Source organism: Phytophthora ramorum (assembly GCF_020800215.1).
Source record: "Phytophthora ramorum isolate Pr-102 chromosome Unknown Phyram_PR-102_s0019, whole genome shotgun sequence".
In the NCBI taxonomy this organism is placed as follows: Eukaryota; Oomycota; class Peronosporomycetes; order Peronosporales; family Peronosporaceae; genus Phytophthora; species Phytophthora ramorum.
Genome location: NW_027150665.1, coordinates 689,171 through 706,426, shown reverse-complemented (window position 1 = coordinate 706,426; position 17,256 = coordinate 689,171). Strand labels below are relative to the sequence as shown.

The 17,256-nt window shown below is 55.9% G+C and overlaps 7 protein-coding genes across 7 annotated transcripts; 1 reads left to right on the top strand and 6 right to left on the bottom strand.

The window, feature by feature from the left end:
• Positions 1-1,107: 1,107 nt before the first annotated feature.
• Positions 1,108-3,699, bottom strand: KRP23_13930 (uncharacterized protein; the record flags this gene model as incomplete). Its single annotated transcript, XM_067884702.1, has 1 exon — positions 1,108-3,699. One exon carries the CDS (start codon positions 3,697-3,699, stop codon positions 1,108-1,110), a length of 2,592 nt encoding a protein of 863 aa, XP_067738086.1.
• A 546-nt stretch (positions 3,700-4,245) lies between these two features.
• KRP23_13929 (uncharacterized protein) lies at positions 4,246-4,797 on the bottom strand (the record flags this gene model as incomplete). Its single annotated transcript, XM_067884701.1, has 1 exon — positions 4,246-4,797. The coding sequence occupies one exon, from the start codon at positions 4,795-4,797 to the stop codon at positions 4,246-4,248; it is 552 nt and encodes a 183-aa protein (XP_067738085.1).
• A 2,825-nt stretch (positions 4,798-7,622) lies between these two features.
• KRP23_13928 (uncharacterized protein) lies at positions 7,623-9,098 on the bottom strand (the record flags this gene model as incomplete). Its single annotated transcript, XM_067884698.1, has 2 exons — positions 7,623-8,513; positions 8,589-9,098. The coding sequence occupies 2 exons, from the start codon at positions 9,096-9,098 to the stop codon at positions 7,623-7,625; spliced, it is 1,401 nt and encodes a 466-aa protein (XP_067738084.1).
• A 136-nt stretch (positions 9,099-9,234) lies between these two features.
• Positions 9,235-11,386, top strand: KRP23_13927 (Translation factor GUF1-like protein, mitochondrial; the record flags this gene model as incomplete). The annotated part of the gene is made up of 3 exons (XM_067884697.1): positions 9,235-9,441; positions 9,545-10,904; positions 10,986-11,386. The coding sequence occupies 3 exons, from the start codon at positions 9,235-9,237 to the stop codon at positions 11,384-11,386; spliced, it is 1,968 nt and encodes a 655-aa protein (XP_067738083.1).
• A 42-nt stretch (positions 11,387-11,428) lies between these two features.
• Positions 11,429-12,742, bottom strand: KRP23_13926 (uncharacterized protein; the record flags this gene model as incomplete). Its single annotated transcript, XM_067884696.1, has 3 exons — positions 11,429-12,181; positions 12,259-12,453; positions 12,518-12,742. 3 exons carry the CDS (start codon positions 12,740-12,742, stop codon positions 11,429-11,431), a joined length of 1,173 nt encoding a protein of 390 aa, XP_067738082.1.
• A 751-nt stretch (positions 12,743-13,493) lies between these two features.
• Positions 13,494-14,749, bottom strand: KRP23_13925 (uncharacterized protein; the record flags this gene model as incomplete). The annotated part of the gene is made up of 3 exons (XM_067884695.1): positions 13,494-14,237; positions 14,304-14,498; positions 14,555-14,749. 3 exons carry the CDS (start codon positions 14,747-14,749, stop codon positions 13,494-13,496), a joined length of 1,134 nt encoding a protein of 377 aa, XP_067738081.1.
• A 1,415-nt stretch (positions 14,750-16,164) lies between these two features.
• On the bottom strand, positions 16,165-17,226 carry KRP23_13924 (putative CDP-alcohol phosphatidyltransferase class-I family protein C22A12.08c; the record flags this gene model as incomplete). The annotated part of the gene is made up of 1 exon (XM_067884694.1): positions 16,165-17,226. The coding sequence occupies one exon, from the start codon at positions 17,224-17,226 to the stop codon at positions 16,165-16,167; it is 1,062 nt and encodes a 353-aa protein (XP_067738080.1).
• Between the last annotated feature and the right edge of the window lie 30 nt (positions 17,227-17,256).

Genomic DNA, 17,256 nt, shown 5'->3' with positions numbered 1-17,256 from the left:
GTACAGCACGGCAAGCTTCCTCATCCCCAACATAGTGGTCATCGTCGTGTCCTTCTGCAAACAATCCGCCGGTCTATACGGGAACAGCGCGTCTTCATCCACGGTGTTACAAACCAACAGACCCAGATCCAGTCCCATTGGGTGATACGCAGCAAACGCGATGTTATTCGCTTCGAGCTGCACCCACCAGGTAGCACCTTGATAAGGCGACTGGACTGGCCGACTTCGCGTCGCCGTTTTCGCGCGCTATGATGTGTCACCTACCGCCTCGGATATGGTGATCTCAATGTTATACACGAACGTTTGAAGAGCGTCGACGATTGCTTTCACGCTGCTCGTTTCTGGCAGTGGATGCTTTCACAATGCATTGACACCACGTCACCTTGAACCTCCTTCGCTCCCAGAACTCGGCGACAGACAGGTAATGTTTGTGCTGGAAGCATGGAGAGGTGAGCCAACTGCAGTTGGTCGCGCTTCATTCTCACTAACGCAACTTGACGCTCGAATGGATGTCTCCCAAATCGTGTGGGTATCAACATCAAAACATATCGTAGTTCTAATAGCACTATTTTTTTTATATCCAAGACATAAGTGAAGTGGGGGTGTACGAAGTGCAAAAGAAAACATCGACTGCTGGCAAACGTTAGTCGCTGGGCACGAAGCGCTGTCTAGTTTTCTATTTGCTGCTCTTACCGTGTCGTTGCTTAGTAAAACCGTGGTTACTTGTTCCAGAGGCCGCAACTTGCGCACTGCGGTTGAGATCGTCATCTTCGAGCTCCTCGTGATTCTCCGTGCTAGAACAAAATGCACTCAAGGCTAGACGACCGATGTCCACGTTTGTGGTATTGTATTTTGCTGTAGCTACACACCTCTTGACCAAGTTCGAGTAGCATAACTTAAATAGTTGGCAGCCTCTGACTGTACCCCACTTTTCTTTTTCTTCCCACGACTGACAAACGAGTTTGGGGTGATCGACATCACTAGACGATTCCGCTTTGCTGTTGCTATAGTAGCAAACGTCGATCGCGCACCTGCGATGGCCGTTCTACTGGCTCCACATGGCAGTCTCACTCATTAGCGCAACATTGACTCTGTTGAAACTCTGGTTCAAGGCAGCGGGTCTTCTAGAAAAATTTCTGCGCGTGTGAATATCTCGAGAAACTTGTGGTAGCAATCGTCTTCTAATATCCGAGGCGAGCGCTTCCCGTCGAAGCGCAGGGACACAAACAGCAGAAACTCGTGCTTGTCGTCGAAAGACAACTCGATCTCAGGGAGCACGCCACCCCACAGCGCAGTGTCCGTCTCCTGCCACTTCAGCAGTCGGAAACGACTCGCCTTGGTTGCTCCTCCTGATCCTCTTGTGGACACTTTTCGGAGGGCTGCACTGCTTCGGACGCTTCGTGACGATAAGTAAGCGTCGAGTTTGGCGAGAGAGATCCTCCGATTGACTTCGAAAGACCCCTCGCACCAACCCAGTGAACACCGAGCAAGCCAATCGGAGAAGGCTGCTAGTCCGGCGGCGAAGAGTGCAAAAAGCAACAAGTTGATTGCCCACCAGAGGAATGGGTGGTGCAGCACCGGATTTATGAGCGACTTCATGGCCCAGTCAGGTAGATGGCCATTCCACGTGCCCCCTGTTAACCGGTCAATCACGTCAAACATGAAAATGCCGCCCACAAAGTACTGCATCGCGTGGAGTGTCACCGACATACGTGATTGTTGTGCCACCGCCGTCATTAGTGCGCGGGTGTTGAGGTTGACGCGCGTGCAAGCCGTCTCAAGTTGATTTGTAGCAGTGGACTCTGCGATCATCTGGAGCTGCTCAAGCTGCAGCATTGTGTTTTCCATCAACTTGATCGAGTCGTGGCACCGCATGATCGTCTGCGCCTTCAGCTGGGGCAGTGCTAGCACCTGAAACAACCGGGCATCCACATCCGATTCTGGCGACCCGAGGAACGTTCTCCTTCGAACTCCATCAATTGAGTCGTCTCCGCTTCCATCCCAATCGTCTCGATCCCCGAAGTTGCTAGTGCGGTCAAGATCGACATTTTCAAGAGAGTCTAAGAGATACTCGAGCGTCTCGGCTAACAGGATGGTGTCTTTGGAGACTGCCGACAGCTTTTCGCGCACCAGGAGCACAGTCGCTGGCTCGCGATGTACCTCGTGAATAAGCTGGCGGATTTCTTTCAGCGTCGCGTCCAGTACAAACGTGCGGGCGAAAAAGTTCTTGATGAAGATGTCTCGGCATACCAATCCAACGTAAGCTGTGAAGACGTGCTCGTACCGGAAGACATTTGGCCCAGAAAATAGGCATCCTGCTTTTCCGACGACGAGAACATCGTCCGGGGTCAAGTCGTGGCTTCCTTGGATGTCTCCCAGCACTTGAGCGAGCTCATTAGCGTACCGGGGGTCGCTTACGTAGACTTGAGCTGGGAGTTTGGGGTGAATCTGCTTGCTCAGGATGCAGTTGTACTTGTTGCGCTGGAAGGAGTCTCCCAGGTAGAGCATTTCTAGTAGACTCAATTGGTAGCGCGAGAGCAGGTCGTTAACCAGCATGGACGAGTCCTGATGTACATCCACTAACAGTCGAGATAGGTGGTCAATGGCAACATCGTCGCCCAAGCGGTCCATGATAGCCTCCACTTTGATGCCGTAAATGAGCGAGCCGTCACTATTGAGGTGCATCCCGAAGTTCTCAACCTGTACGATCCCTGGTGTCTCTGGGAAATGGCTTTCAGCCTCGAAATTTGTGAAGCGCACGAAGTCGTAGTCGAGGACGCGTACTTGCGTCTGGCCAACAGGCACTCGAAACTGAGCGTCGGTGGGGTTGCTATCCACGCAGCTCGTCAAGATGCCTCCCTGGCATCGGTCAAGCACCCCCATGCGCTCATTGAGAGCTACAATTTGGTTCGTACCGAAGGGTACCCATTCCCCGATGAGCGCGTAGACATCTCCGAGTGTGACTGCCTCCGACGTCTTCTTGGTGATGCTACTAGCCCCCATTGCACATTCCTGGGCCCGGTCCGCATTGCTCCGCTCCTGAATCTTGTAGTACCCGCCACTCCGTGATCGAAGGCAGCGTGGTAAGAATGGACTCGATACGTACGACACATCGTCACTCTCCGTAATACTGCTGGGTTTGCTGTAGCCCCCTGACCGCAACACGAAGTGGAGCCCATCGTATCGTACGACGAGTAGCCGCCGCTCGAGCGGCGCTGGCGGGTAGATGAAGGCGTCTACTGTGTCCTGGAAGTACCGCGGCAGAAATCGCAGGGCCAATTGGCCTTTTACCGACACCTGGTACGCTGTGATCGGTTGGAAGTCGTCGCTAACGAGTTTGAGGCCGTTGATAAGCCGCAGCGCCCAGAGATCGTCGATTGCTGCTTTGCCTTCCCGAGAAAAGTTGATCCAGCGTCTCAGCGTCTTGCCCTTGAAGGACAGCCGCATGGATGCCGGAGCGTAGTCAAAATCGAAGGCGTCACACAGGATGCCTTCGAACATGAGAACCAGCAGCGGCACGTGTCGAATCCATCGTTCGTTTTGCCGGGCAGAGTTTGACGCCACGGCGTACACGCTGATGAGGTACAGCAACTTGAACTGGTTGGCACTCAGTATCGCCGCCGCCGCAGAGGCCTCGCCCATCGCTTCACTCGTGGTTCCCGGGGGTGGCGGCACCGGAGACGGCGTGGCCCGGTGCATCTCTACCGGGGCGCTCTACCGGAAGCCCTTTTCCGTTTCTGGCGTGTGAATGTCCTTGCGGTCTGTTCCTCGTGCAGCGTGTGGTGAATCGTCGGAGGATAAAGACGGCAGACACCGTGGCTCATTGGCGTCACTCGTCACTCCTGGACCCCCAAGCTCTAGGGAGAGCGTACAAGACCAAGCGATGCCTTCCAGGTGAGCCCTTGCGCCAGCAATAACGCGCCTCCAATTGCGTTGAAACCTCCGCGACGATTCCGTACTCACACGGCGGGCCATCGCAAGTCGCAATGCTCTCCTCTTTCCAAATTGGGAATTGCATCCGTTGCCATTTTGATTTCCATCACTTAGACAAATTGAATTCACAAGTGTGATAGATATCCATTCCATGTTTGACCTTTATACACAACGTTCTACGTACTCTACTGCCACATTGCTCTAATTCCATGTGCTACGCTCGCTGAAGCCGACAGCAGCACTTGCCACCGGGTTCGTCCGAGCGGATGCCTCCCCCTCATAAACTCTGAGGGAAGCAGTCCTACCGCGAACTCACTCGAGGATGGCAGAGCACAGGAAGTCGATCTCGTCCGAGGATAAATAGCTCTGGTGGCAGCTCGTGGGCAGCGGCATGTCGTCCGGGAAGTATGCGGCGGCAGCGGTCCACACGCTCTCGCTCAGGCCGCAGTCGAGTGCGTCGGGCGTGTACATGGGCACGTCGTCCGATGCGAGCGACGAGAAGGACATGGATGAGGACGTCGAGTAGCAGGAGCCCGCGGGGGACACAGCCGGCTCCGTCATGGGGGACAGACCGGCGAGCGCTGCCATGTCGAGCATCGAGATGGACGACGGGCTCAGGCTGCCGCTGTGGGCCTTCTTGGTGCGCGCCACCTGCCGTTTCTGGCGGTCGAACTTGCGCTGGATCTTGTTGGCCTTGTCGCGGTGGTACAGGCAGAGCTGGTGCGGCTGGCCGTTGCGCTTGCTGGAGCGCACGTTGGTGCACTTGCCGGTCTTGTACCTGCACTTGTTGGCACCCGAGGTGGGCGAATTGCTCAGGCCCAGCGCGGCCTGGACCGACTGCGTCGACGTGGAGATGGCGACCATGGTTTGGATAGAGAGGGGGTTGTGCTGTTCACTCCTCGGACCCTTTGAGCTCGAGGCGTCGAATTCTGAAATGGCCAAGGAATCGGCCGGCGCTGGCTGATGGCCGTGACTGACAGGCAGGCAGCGCTGCAGACGGGGGATCCTGTGAGCCCCGTCGCTCGCGCGCGCTCCTCCTGGCATTGCAATTGCCGTATGCCAGCAGGTGTCGGTCGTGGACAGGCTCGGTGGGAGCGAAGCGGGAGCGTCGAGACTTGACTTGCAGTCTTGAGTTGAGAATGCCACTGCTGTATTACAACCGGCCAGGCAGTCAGCTTCGCTACGCCCCTACACGAAGGTAAATGCATCGCCGCCTCATGGCGATCGAAGACGGAGCTCAACAAGTTGCGATTCGCGTCGACGGCAGCTGGACGCCACCATTTGACGAGCTTTGTTCACGATCGCGTCTTTCGTGGCGAGCTCATCAATCAGAGCCATATGAAAGCCGTGATGACACAACTTCGCATGGCCGAAGATAAGATGAGGCAAGATCCACCGACGGCCATAAGGCTCGCTCGACAGAGGCTGCTAGCCACGTTGCAGCGTGCGTGCTTGCCGTCCTCGAGCTCTTTACAGCCCCCTGCCGACGGTAGACGCGAAAAATGCGCAATCGAGTTCAACGGGGATATTTATTTATGCAAGTCTACATCCGATACTGTGCTGTGTTTGTGAGGGCGTACGAAGATGGCCAATATCTTCGATGACAGGTAAGTTGCACTTGTCCGGCCCACAGATGTCACGACAGTGGACGCCTCAACGCCTGTGACTGTAACGGCTCGCCCCGACGACGATATCCACGCGCCGCGATCGGGCGAGAGGTCTTTGCTGGAAGCGCATTGTTGGTGCCGACGGCCGCTGCATGCCAGGCAGTCAGAACCAATTTCAGTATGGATGGATGGGTGCACCGGTGCACGGAGAGGCCAGGACAGGATCACGCGCTGCACTGCACTGCGCTGCGCTGCCTGCCAGCCAGCCAAGCGCCCCATTCCCGCGGGATGTGGCGGCTCCGGCGGCGCGGCGCCTCGGATGGCTACCCGCCAGTCTCGCCGTGGTAGCTGCCTGCGACACGAGCGGCAAGACGGAGATCCGGTCTCGGGAGCTTGCTTTGTCTGCGGGTTGCCCGACGTGTGACGCGACGGGCTCCAGTGCGTTTCTTGGGCCGACGGCGGGAATCTCTGCACGTTGGCCAAGTGGATACATATCCGTACAGTACATGTATCCGCACCGAATTGGACGATGTCCAAGCAAGAATCCAACCGAGAGGCAGTCGCGAAAGGAAACTGATCAGGATGGCGCCGCCGCCGGCGCTATAATCCCAATATCAACGGATCGGCTTCACTTCGTTCCAACAAAGCGTCTGCTTTTCCAGCAGTGAGACGGCAAGCCGCACTCGCTGCTCATCTTGAAGCTTCCGGATCTCGCCCGACTTATCGGCACCCGTGGCGGCAACGATAGCCCCGCCTTCCAGTGGAGACCTTCAGTCCGATGTTGCAAAGCTGCAGGAACTGAATTCGTGTCAAAATGGCGGATCTTCCACCGAAACGGAGCAACGGCACTAAGATGGCGGCGGCACCAACGTAGCGTTAGCTAGCGCATGCCCGCCGTGATGGAAGTCCGCTTCGTTGAACGCTGCTGATAGCCTTGGGTCCACGGGTGTCACTGCTGTGGAATCTCCTTCCACGCCGTGATGGCGCGACTCGATGGGGTGGATCCCTACTGTACCTGCCACCAAGTTGGTCACCAACGCTGTTCCCTGATGGGAAGCCATGAAGCGGTGGTCTGCGCCTTGCTACTCACGGTGCAAGGATACACTCGATTTGAAGCGGACCTCAGCAAACAGAAACACGTCCAGTCAAACAGTGGCACAAGTCGCAGTGTCACTTGCCAGGCAACCGCTGAAGTCCCGCCGAGGCGGCGCCACTTGAGCGGTTCGATGAGTCATGTATCCTCGGCCGCAACGTATGGCCTCGAGGAAACGCGACAATGCTTTCGCCTCGATGGTCGGCCTTCCCGCAATCGGCTTCACCTCGCAAGGGAAACATGGTCGGCCTCCGGCTCCACTGGGGCCTCCAGGGATCCACGCGCAGGGCCACCACCGAGCAGCTCCGACTCGGAGCTGTCGCGAAAGACAGCGAGATCGGCAGCGCGTGTCGTTTCCGAATCGATTTCGCTGCTCCGAGCTCGAACGCGCGCGGAAAACACCCGCTGAGCAACGTCAAGCGCGCCGCTCGCAGCAGCAGCACCACCCATCGTTATGCTGCCGAGCACCACCGGAGGCGGTTTACTGTTGACTTTGCACCTCGGCCAAGTCGCTCCGGCTTGCTCGAGAAGAAACAGCATTGGGATCTGCTACGCGTGCCGTCTTCGAATCCAAGCTCGGACACCGTTGCGATTCGAGCAAGTTGCAATGCAGACGCGTCGGAACGGAGCGCCGAAGACCAACGCACTTCACCCGACATACATCCTATCTCGGGATAGCGGGCACGCGTTTGACCTGCATGCCCAACTTCCGTATCTCTATCTCGAAGAGATTCTCTTCCCTTTGCTTCTTCCCTTTGCTCTCTTCACACTCGCATGTGCGCGTGTACACGGCTCCCACGCCACGGCCTTGAAGTGCTCGCTCGGGTGCGGACGTGCTGTTTGTCGACTTTGCTGCAACGGCAACCGCCAGAGGGAGCAAGAGTAGCATGAACGCATCGTATTGAATGACATGAAATGAATCATCGAAACAGAACGCACAACCTGCTACAGACCGACAGGTTGCACCCTTCCGCGGCGACGAGCTTAAGTTACTGATCACCACCGACACACGCTTGTGGTCGCGGTGGTGGCGTCACGTCCGTCGTCCGCGGGAACGTGTGGGTGTTCCAGATGCGCTTGGGGGCGTCTCGCTTCTGCCGGCGGCGCTCCGCGATGCAGAGACGCACCGCTTGCCCCCAAAGTAGCACCCGCGTCGAAATGGTATTCACCACTTCGGTCCTGGTGGTTCGGTGTCCGAGGTGGTGCTTGACGAAGGAGAAGCGCTTCATGATGACGCCTTCTGCGCCGTCGAGTCCGACGTGTCGCCGGAGCGTAATACCCACGGAAATGTCCTTGCGCACTCGGCTGTGGGAGCGGTACGGGTGCAACTCGTCCACGTCCACGAAATCGCTCATCATGACGGTCATGTCGCCCTGCTCGCCTGATTGCCCGCCTTCGGACTGCTCCACTTCGGACGCGGTGAACCGCTTCAAGTAGAAGACGGCGTTGGACTCCTGCACCAGGAAACTGCGCTCGCCACACGAACGCTCGGGCAGATCCACGCGCTCCACGGTGCGCGCATGCAAGAAGGTGTCCACCATGCCGTCGAAGTAGGTGCGGTTAGTGACGCAGCCCAGCAGGCGCGAGACGCCATCACGCGGGACGACGAATTGGTCTTGAATCACCTCGGCCACCTCCGCGACCGTCATGCCGCTCACCAGCGACACGCTAAAGTCCACCGTGTAGAACTTGCCAAAGCGCTCGAACGTGTCCACGTAGAAGAACTCTCTCGTAGGGTCGATGCCGCGAGACTGGTCTGCCATGAACCGCCGAACGGTGTCGAGCTTCTCGTCTCGCATCTCCAGCAGTTTGCGGCGGCGCTCCGCCGGGTCTCGTCCTAGTCGAATGTACGACTCCATCGGAGTCATCAGCGTCGTCCGCTGCATCAAGACAGCAATGCAAACCACACGTCAATGCACCGTCCTACTCAGCAACAACAAGCCAGCACAACGCACGTAGTGTATCAGCGGGGAGGCCTGCGTCATCAGTCGGTGCAAGTCCCCAACGCTGCGTTGGTGTCGCTTCAGGACGTTCACCAGCAAGCTCCGCTGGGTTTTAGCCTCTTCCAGTAAGCTCTTTTGCTCGTCAACCTTCTTCTTCTCGTGTTCATGCCCCACCTCCGTTTCTCCGCCCTTCAGACCGGTCTCCGCTTTGAACTGTAAAAAGTCTCTCTGCGCCTCTAAAAACTTGAGTTCTCTTGCTGCGAGCTCCATTTCCGTCGACTTGAACGGATCATCGACCGACACCGTCAGAACTTCCTCCTCCTCGTCGCATTCCATTGCGGCGGCGCTACTTTCGTTCAGAAGCAGCGACGCAAGTAAGTCGTCGCTTAAGCCGCTAGAAGGCAGCAACAGCTCGAGATCCGGCAACTCAAGCACCTCGTCGCTCAGGAAAGCGTCGTGTGCACTGTCGAACTCACGGAAAAGCTCCCCGAGCTCCGCATTGAGGTCATCCCGGCGCTCCATTCTTCAATTGACGCCCGGAACGTCGGAATTGCCCATCTGTAAAACAAGCGAGATTATGTTGCGCTAAAGGAAAAACTTTACGTTGCATGAAGGTATGTTGCCACAGATAGGACAGCGCAGCCACACACACTTGGAGATGCTGCGTCGTCGTGTTCTGGTGCGCGCGCTGTCGGCGTCTCCGTTACGAGCGCGTAGCCTCGCTACAGTGTCTAAAGATGCCAAGAATGAGCTGAAGCTGTCGCCGGCCACTGTGGGCACCTACATGGCTGAGCGCCTCGACGAGTTCGAGCCCGAGCGCATCCGCAACTTTAGCATCGTGGCGCACATCGACCATGGCAAATCGGTGCGTGGTCACGCTAAAGTGTCGAATTTAGTATTGTGTCAAGCTCTTTGTAAGTGGAGTGGCGGATTAAAACCTCAGGATTATTCTCTATTTTGGGATGTAGACCCTCGCGGACAGGCTGCTGGAGACGAGCGGCAATATCTCGCGCAAGGAGCGCGAGAGCGCCCAGTTCCTGGACAATTTGAAGGTGGAGAGGGAGCGAGGCATCACCGTCAAGGCCCAGACGGCGTCGATGGTGCACCAGGACCCCACGACTGGAGAGACCTTCATGCTCAACTTGGTGGACACTCCAGGCCACGTGGACTTTAGCTACGAGGTGAACCGCTCGCTGTCTGCCTGTGAGGGCGTTTTACTGCTGGTGGACTGCTCGCAGGGGATCCAGGCTCAGACGCTGGCGACCTACTATGCTGCCAAAGAGAGGGACCTCCTTGTGGTGCCGGTGCTCACCAAGATCGACGTGGCACACGCCGAGGTGGACGACAGCATCTTGAGTCTATCGTCGCTGCTGGATGTGGACCCGGACGAGGTGCTGCTGACGTCGGCCAAGAGTGGAGAGGGCATTGCAGATGTCCTACCTGCAGTGGTGAAGCGGCTGCCGCCTCCCGTGGAGTGTGACCCCAAGGCGCCGCTCAGGTGCTTGCTGGTCGACTCGTACTACGACGACTATCGTGGCACAGTGTGTCTAGTGAAGGTGGTGGACGGCGCGATTTTCCCAGGTGACAAGATTTACAGCGCGCATCAGAAGACCAAGCACGATGTCCAGGAGACGGGGTTGTTGCTGCCTGGGCGGTTTAAAACCAAGGGACTGTATGCTGGACAGGTGGGCTACATCATCGCAGGCATGAAGACCACTACCGAGGCCAAGGTGGGCGACACGTTCTTCCGCGAAGGAGCCGCGTCCGCAGACTTGAAGGCGCTGCCAGGTTTCCAGGAGGCTCGTAGCATGGTGTTCGCGAGCATGTACCCTACGGACGACTGCAGCTTCGACGAGTTGCGTGTAGCCATCGAAAAGCTCACGTTGAACGACGCTAGTGTGACGGCCCAACAGGAAACCAGTGGCGCACTTGGCATGGGCTTCCGCTGCGGATTCCTGGGTCTGCTGCACATGGAAGTGTTCCACCAACGCCTTTCAGACGAGCAAGCTATGCAGGTTATGGTGACAGCACCGATGGTGCCGTACACTGTGATCGATCCGAAGGGGGAGCAATTTGCAGTGGAGACCCCCGGTGCATTCCCCGAGTCGACCAAGTACTATGAGATTCTGGAGCCCATGGTGGAGGCGTCGATTATCACCCCGGCATCGTACTTGGGGCCTGTGCTGGCGCTTGCCAAGGAGAAGCGTGGTGTTCAGACGAACCTCGTGTATCTCGAAGACGAGCGCGTGATCGTCACCATTGATGTGCCGTGGCAAGAGGTCGTTACCAACTTTTACAACGAGCTGAAGACCATCTCTTCGGGCTACGGTAAGCTGCTGCTTCAGTACCAACGACGTTTGGCCTTGCATGGATCTAACGTTGCCAATTTGTGCTATTTGTTCCTTGCAGCAACGCTCAATTATCGCGAGATTGAGCCGCAAAAGTCCGACATCGTGAAGGTGGACTTGCTGATCAACGGGAACGTTTTGGATGCGCTCTCCTTCGTGTGCCACCGAAGCCGAGCTACGCCTGACGGTCGCGCTCTGTGTCAGAAGCTGAAGCGTGTGATCGACCGGCAGCAATACGAAATCTCCATTCAGGCGGCGCTGGGTGGCAAGGTCTTCGCCAAAGAGCGGATTGCTCCCTACCGCAAGGACGTGCTGATCAAGTCTGGTAAGACTGTCGGCGGTGGCGACAGTACTCGTAAGAAGAAGCTGCTGGCCAAACAGAAGCAGGGCAAGCGTCGAATGAGGACTGTCTCGAACGTGCAGCTCTCACAGGATGCCTTCTGGTCCGTGCTTTCCAAATAACAATAGACCCACGTACAGCGCCAAACCAACTTGTGCATTCGCTTATACAGAGACGAGGGCAACCTGCCTCACCGTTGCCAGCATGGCCTCAGAAACCTTGTCGACGCTGTCGCGGATTCGTTCAATTACACTCGGCGGCATGGCCATGTCGGACTTGTGGATTCGCGCGCACAGCCAGCGGGTCATCACGACAACCAGCTCGCCGTTCTCGCCGGGGTGCCAAGCTAACATCATGATCATGGATACGTCGTGCCGTATGCGGGTCAGTGGTCGATACGGAAACAGTTCGTCTTCATCCACGATGTCGCACAGCATCAACGCGTGCTCACATGAGCTACTCTGATCGGGGCCTGCTGGGTAATACTCGTCAAACGTAACGTTGTTTGCTTCAAACTCCGCGATGTTGGAGATTCTCGTAACAAGGCGGTGCTGGGCTACAATCCCTTCCGGAACAGCGTCGTCGTTCTCGCGCACCGTGATATCGCCCACTGCATCGGAGATGCTGATCTCGAGGTTGTACGCGAAGGTTTGGAGGGTATTCGCGACGGTCTCAATGCTCCGCACTTCAGGAAACGGCACAACTTCGAACTTGGTCGAGATCAGGTCCCCGTTGGCGGCCTTGAACCTCTTCCGTTCGCAGTATTCGTCGGTACCAAAGCACTGCTGCTGCTGCTGTATGAACTGATGACCAACCTTCAGCCGATCGAGTCTCATCGCCAGCAGCGCAGCCTGCCGTTCGAATGGGTCTTTGTTGAGTCGAACAGGTATCTCGAAGGGGCTCGCCATCTTTTCACGCTACAGTAGACAGATAGAGGACAGGTTTACAACGCGCCATTGTTGGTTCAGGACAAACAATATAGTAGCGGACGTACGCTGAACTGCGAAATCATGGCGAATGTCGTCGCAAATGATATACGCTGCTCCTGGAGTGCGCGATGCAGCATTTTATTGGCGAACTGGCACTGCCTCAACGTCGCTCGTTGTCTAACGACCTCCGCCTGCTCCCCATAGGAGTCTATTTGTTTGTTGAGCTGCTTCATCTCGCTCGTTAGCTCCTCAATCTCCGTCTGTACAGATAATACTGCAAATTAGTCGACCGTCTACGGTTGCGCGGGCACCTGTACAACCAACCTTGCGTCGAGTATAGGTTCGGATCTTCTCCTTCTTCTGTTTCTTCGTCTTGTACTTGCGCGTCGTTGGTGTCGGCCGTGCCAGTTTGGAAGGAGACGACGGTGGAGTCGACCCGGTCATCGACTCGGATTCCGTTGAGCGAGTTTCCTCTGCCGAGTCAAACGCGTTGCTACCTGTCAGCAACAGAGGTGGGCATCCTGCGTGGGCCCAAAGAAACTCAGTCATGGCTGTCTTCTCGGGGGGATAGCAACTTGTGCACTGAAAAATACAGTCGTCAAAGCGTTTACCACAAGTGACTGAGTGATCACAATCAAGGATTGGAAGGGATGGGAGAGGAACATCAAATCGTTAAGCTTATCCTAACGCTAGATAGCCGTACATCTGATGATCTGAATATCCAGGCAGTAGCAATTGACATGTGAGCATGCTTACATGTATTGATAGTCCTGCCGCAAAGCAATTGTGTCTCCTGATGGCTGTTGTGCACGCTCCTATGTTGCTCTGTGCTGGCTCATTTTTTAATAAGAAGTTCTTAGTGATCCTGCAAACGTTCATGCATTGATTTTGTCGTTGGCTGCAAATCCTGTCATAAAGTGTCGACAGCTGTGAGGTTTGAACTCACGCGGGTTACCCCAATGGATTTCAAGTCCATCGCCTTAACCACTCGGCCAAGCTGTCACTTGAAAAGTTAGCATTGAATTTAACAAATGTATCAAGCATACTAAGTATTTAACACATAGTCTCAAAGGCGCAATGCCGCAGCAAATACTTCAAGTAACCCAAAACAAACTGCTTCAGTCAAAGTTCAACGAGCCAACAAAAACATCATCATTGCTCGCGCGCCGTGACTCACAGTGAAACATCTCTCTACCACTCAACGCCATGAGCAAGAGCTGGAGCCTCCAGTGGAAGGTGCCGATGTATTCCTGTAACCATCTACACAGATGTTAATACCTAACAAGTTCTTCTTGCAGCTTTAATTTGTCATGGCAGCAGTGTGCCTCGCAGTAGCAAGCATAGCTTCGCCAACCTTGTCGACTCCATTCCGGATGCGATCCACCACAAGCGGCGGCAAGCAGACGTCAGATTTACGAATTCGCAAGCATACCCAGCGGATCAGCACCACGACAGACTTCCCTCCCTCGTTGCTCCACGCCAACTTAATTATGGTCGTCATGTCTTGACGTATTCGGGTCTGTGGGCGATACGGGAACAGCTCGTCGGCGTCCACGGCGTCGCTTACCAATAGCGCAACTTCACTGTCTGCTGCGCCGGCCGGACGATACTCACCGAACGCGATGTTGTTCGCTTCAATCTGCACCAAGCTGCCGATCTTCGTGACAAGACGGTGCTGCACCACCGAGGCTCCCGGCTTCTCGTCATCGTCGTCCTCGCGAATGGTAATGTCTCCCACCGCCTCGGACATGCTGATCTCGATGTTGTACACAAACGTTTGGAGTGCGTTCACGATGGACCGGATGCTCTGGACTTCCGGTAACGGCACAACCTCGAAGTTCATCGACACCATGTCACCATTCGTAGCTTGGAACTTCTTCTGGTCGCAGAATTCGGTCGAGGGCAGGTACTGCTGACTCGTAAGCATGAAATGATGCGCAACTTTTAGGCGGTCGTCTTTGATTCGCAACAGTGAGGCTCGACGCTCGGATGGATCTGCTCCGAATCTTGTGGGCACATCAAATGAGTCGGTCGCCTTCTCGCGCTGGACGTTGAGAGATAAAGTTAGTATTTGCAACTTGCATCCCAGAGACTTTGGGTTAGAACTTACCAAGAACTGCGACAGCATGGACAGTGTGCTGGCAAAGGATAAGCGTTGGGCTCGAAGTGCGTCGCGCATCGTTTGGTTTATAGTTTCGCACTGGATTAATGCCTCGCGCTGCTTGACCGCCTCAAACCGGTGCCCACAGCCGTCCAATTGTTTCTTAAGGCGCTGTACCTCTCCCGTCAACGCCTCAATCTCGTTCTGCAGAGCGACTGTCAGTGATACATCCAACAGTAATACAACAGTGTTGCACTTACCTTCCGACGGATGTAGGTTCGGATCTTTTGCTTCCTCGGCCTCGCATTGTGCAAACTCGAAAGTGGAGGTGTTTTTCTGTGTTGTCTTGGAACAATTTTGTCCGTGGGGACATGCGCAGCACTAGCTGGAGCATCAACCTGCGTTGGGGAGGCCGAGGTCGGGCCTTTCGGGCTGACCAGGATGTTGCTTGCCATTCTCGTGGTTGTCTTTCAAGAATGCAGATTATGTACTGAAATGGCGCAGGACAAACTCACCAAGTTGCTGCGATACCTCGAGCATCATCACTGATCTAACACCAACAACCTGAGCAGTGTGTCTCACGAGCGTCATGCATGTATACGCTTTGTAGTACAGCGTCTGGCTCGATATGTTTTTGTTTGCTCTTTCGTCAGTGCGGACACAATCCAGGAAACAGACAAGGCCTTGATATCTGCTAAGTGCGTCTCAATTCCGACGGTAAATGGTCTACTGTCGGGTTCGTGAATTGTGCTGCTGCTGGCACAATTCTTCGTTATGAACATCCAAAATCAAATGCTGCAACTAAAACTTTCGCCTTCGTTTAAGCCGAACCAGTTGAGTTATACTATGGCAGCATAAACATTGTTTGTCATAGAACAAGGCCCCAGCATCCGGTGTTCTGCTGGCAGCAGACTTTTTCCAGGTTTATGGATCCCCAATCCATCGAGCCGAAATCTATGGGCCGCAGAGGCGAATACTTGTGCCGATGAACACCAAGAGTCCATCGGCACAAGTATTCGCCTCTGTGTTTCATACCATTCGTGCTGCCTGCAGGTGTTGATGCCGTGACATCTCCGTCGAGTTTCACTTGGGGATCTACCTCTTACCCAGCAAATCAACTTACCCTCCAGAGTTCCGTCAACGTCTCCGACCCAACTATTACTTTGGCTTCGAGTCCCCCGTTGCCATCGTGGCCTGTGCGGCCCCAAATTCGGTGTCTCGAACGAGGCTCTGCATGTAGGTTGAGCGATTTGAGCCGAGAGCGATTGCGGGAGCAGCTGCCCTCCCCCGAGTCGTACTTTCGTAGCGCCGTCGACATGGACATCGCGTGGCCTCGATCGTAGCAGCAATTGATACTGGGCGGTTTGCTGCATTTCAACTCGCTGGCATTGTGCATATTTGCAAACGACTATGCACGCTTCGATAAGCTCGACCGCTTCCGCACTCTGTGGACGACTTCGACGCGTGGTTCTGGACAGGGAACCTCTCGCAACGGCTCCATCCCGAGTGTCACCAACCTTGTCCATGATCTCCCCGTGGCTGCAGAGAACGATGTCTTGGCAGAATCAAGAGTCGAAACTCAGCACAAAGGAGACGCTGCCGACGCCACCGACCTTGACTGAGTCTTCGCACCGCTAGAGCCGACACAGCTCCTAGGTTTCTTCAATTGCTCCAACACGTTGAAAACCCCAGTGCCGTAGAAGTCGTAGCGTCCAATGGAAAATAAACGAATCAGTGCGAGCAGGAACTGGCATACCCAATCAACCACAGTCGTCGAGAGCGCGAGACCGATATTCCACTCAGAATCCACGAGATCAACTCCAACGCGAAAACCTTCTATACCACGTTACTGCGCTTGCACTACGCTCGCTTACTTGTTCGCTTTCTTAGTCTGCATCTTCGCGAAGTCCTCTTTAATGAAGGCCAGCGCGTGCGCCACATCGTCCACAACTTGGTACGCCGGATGTTCGTCGTGGTTCTCCGGTCCGTTGTGCATGCCCGTGAGCGTCAGGACCGACTTCCACCTGCCAGCAGCCTCGTTGGCGCCGCAAATGTCCGTCTTGGGGTTGTCCCCCACCATGTAGATGCGCTCCACGTCCTCATGCTGAGCGTCGATCAACGTCTCGGCAAACTCGAACGACGTCCGTTGGGGCTTGCCGAATAGCGTCTTCTCCAGCTTGTGTCCCGTCGTGCGGGTGAACAGATCCTCCAGCACAGCATGGAAAGCCCCCGCTCCGTACCGTGGCAAGTGGAACTCGCCCACGTACTGGAAGTCCGAGCACGCCGAGTAGAGAGGAATGTGCTGGCGTTCCCCGTTGCCGTCTCCTTCCACCGTGTGCCGTCCCAATAGTCCGTCGGGCGAGCACAGCACGTCCATGACCAGCTGCAGCTCCCGTCCCCAGTAGATCGGGTCAATAAGCACGAACACAGCCGCGAATGGCTGCGAGTCGAAGCGTCCGTCGTGGGCCAGTGGCTCGGCCACTTTGACATCCGGATACATGGTGGGGAAGTGGCGATGCAGCTGGTCCACGGTCACCACGTGCTTGAAGCCGTAATTGGCCATGACTTGCTGTATCTCCGCGCCGTCCTTGCCCACGGCCAGCACCAGTTCGTCTCCGTGTTTGGCCGCCAGCTCGCGCATGGGCGTGTGGCTCATGCACATGCGCTCGCTGGGGACCGACACGCCCCCACCCAGGATCTGCTCGATTTGCCGCGCCTTCTTAGTCTCCAGGTACCCGCCGCCGTTGGTCATGATGGCGAACGGAGTGTTGGTCGCCTCTAGCTCCTGCAGCACCTCACGGGCTCCCGGGATCGGCGTCTTGCCGCGTAGGAGGACGCCGTCAACGTCGAAGACGACGCCGAACGTGGATGCGGCGCGGCGGCAGACGCTGCTGCTGCGAACGGATGCGGAAGCTTTGCGGAGGACGTTCATGTGCGTGTGCGCGGCCTGGCGAGAGCGGGA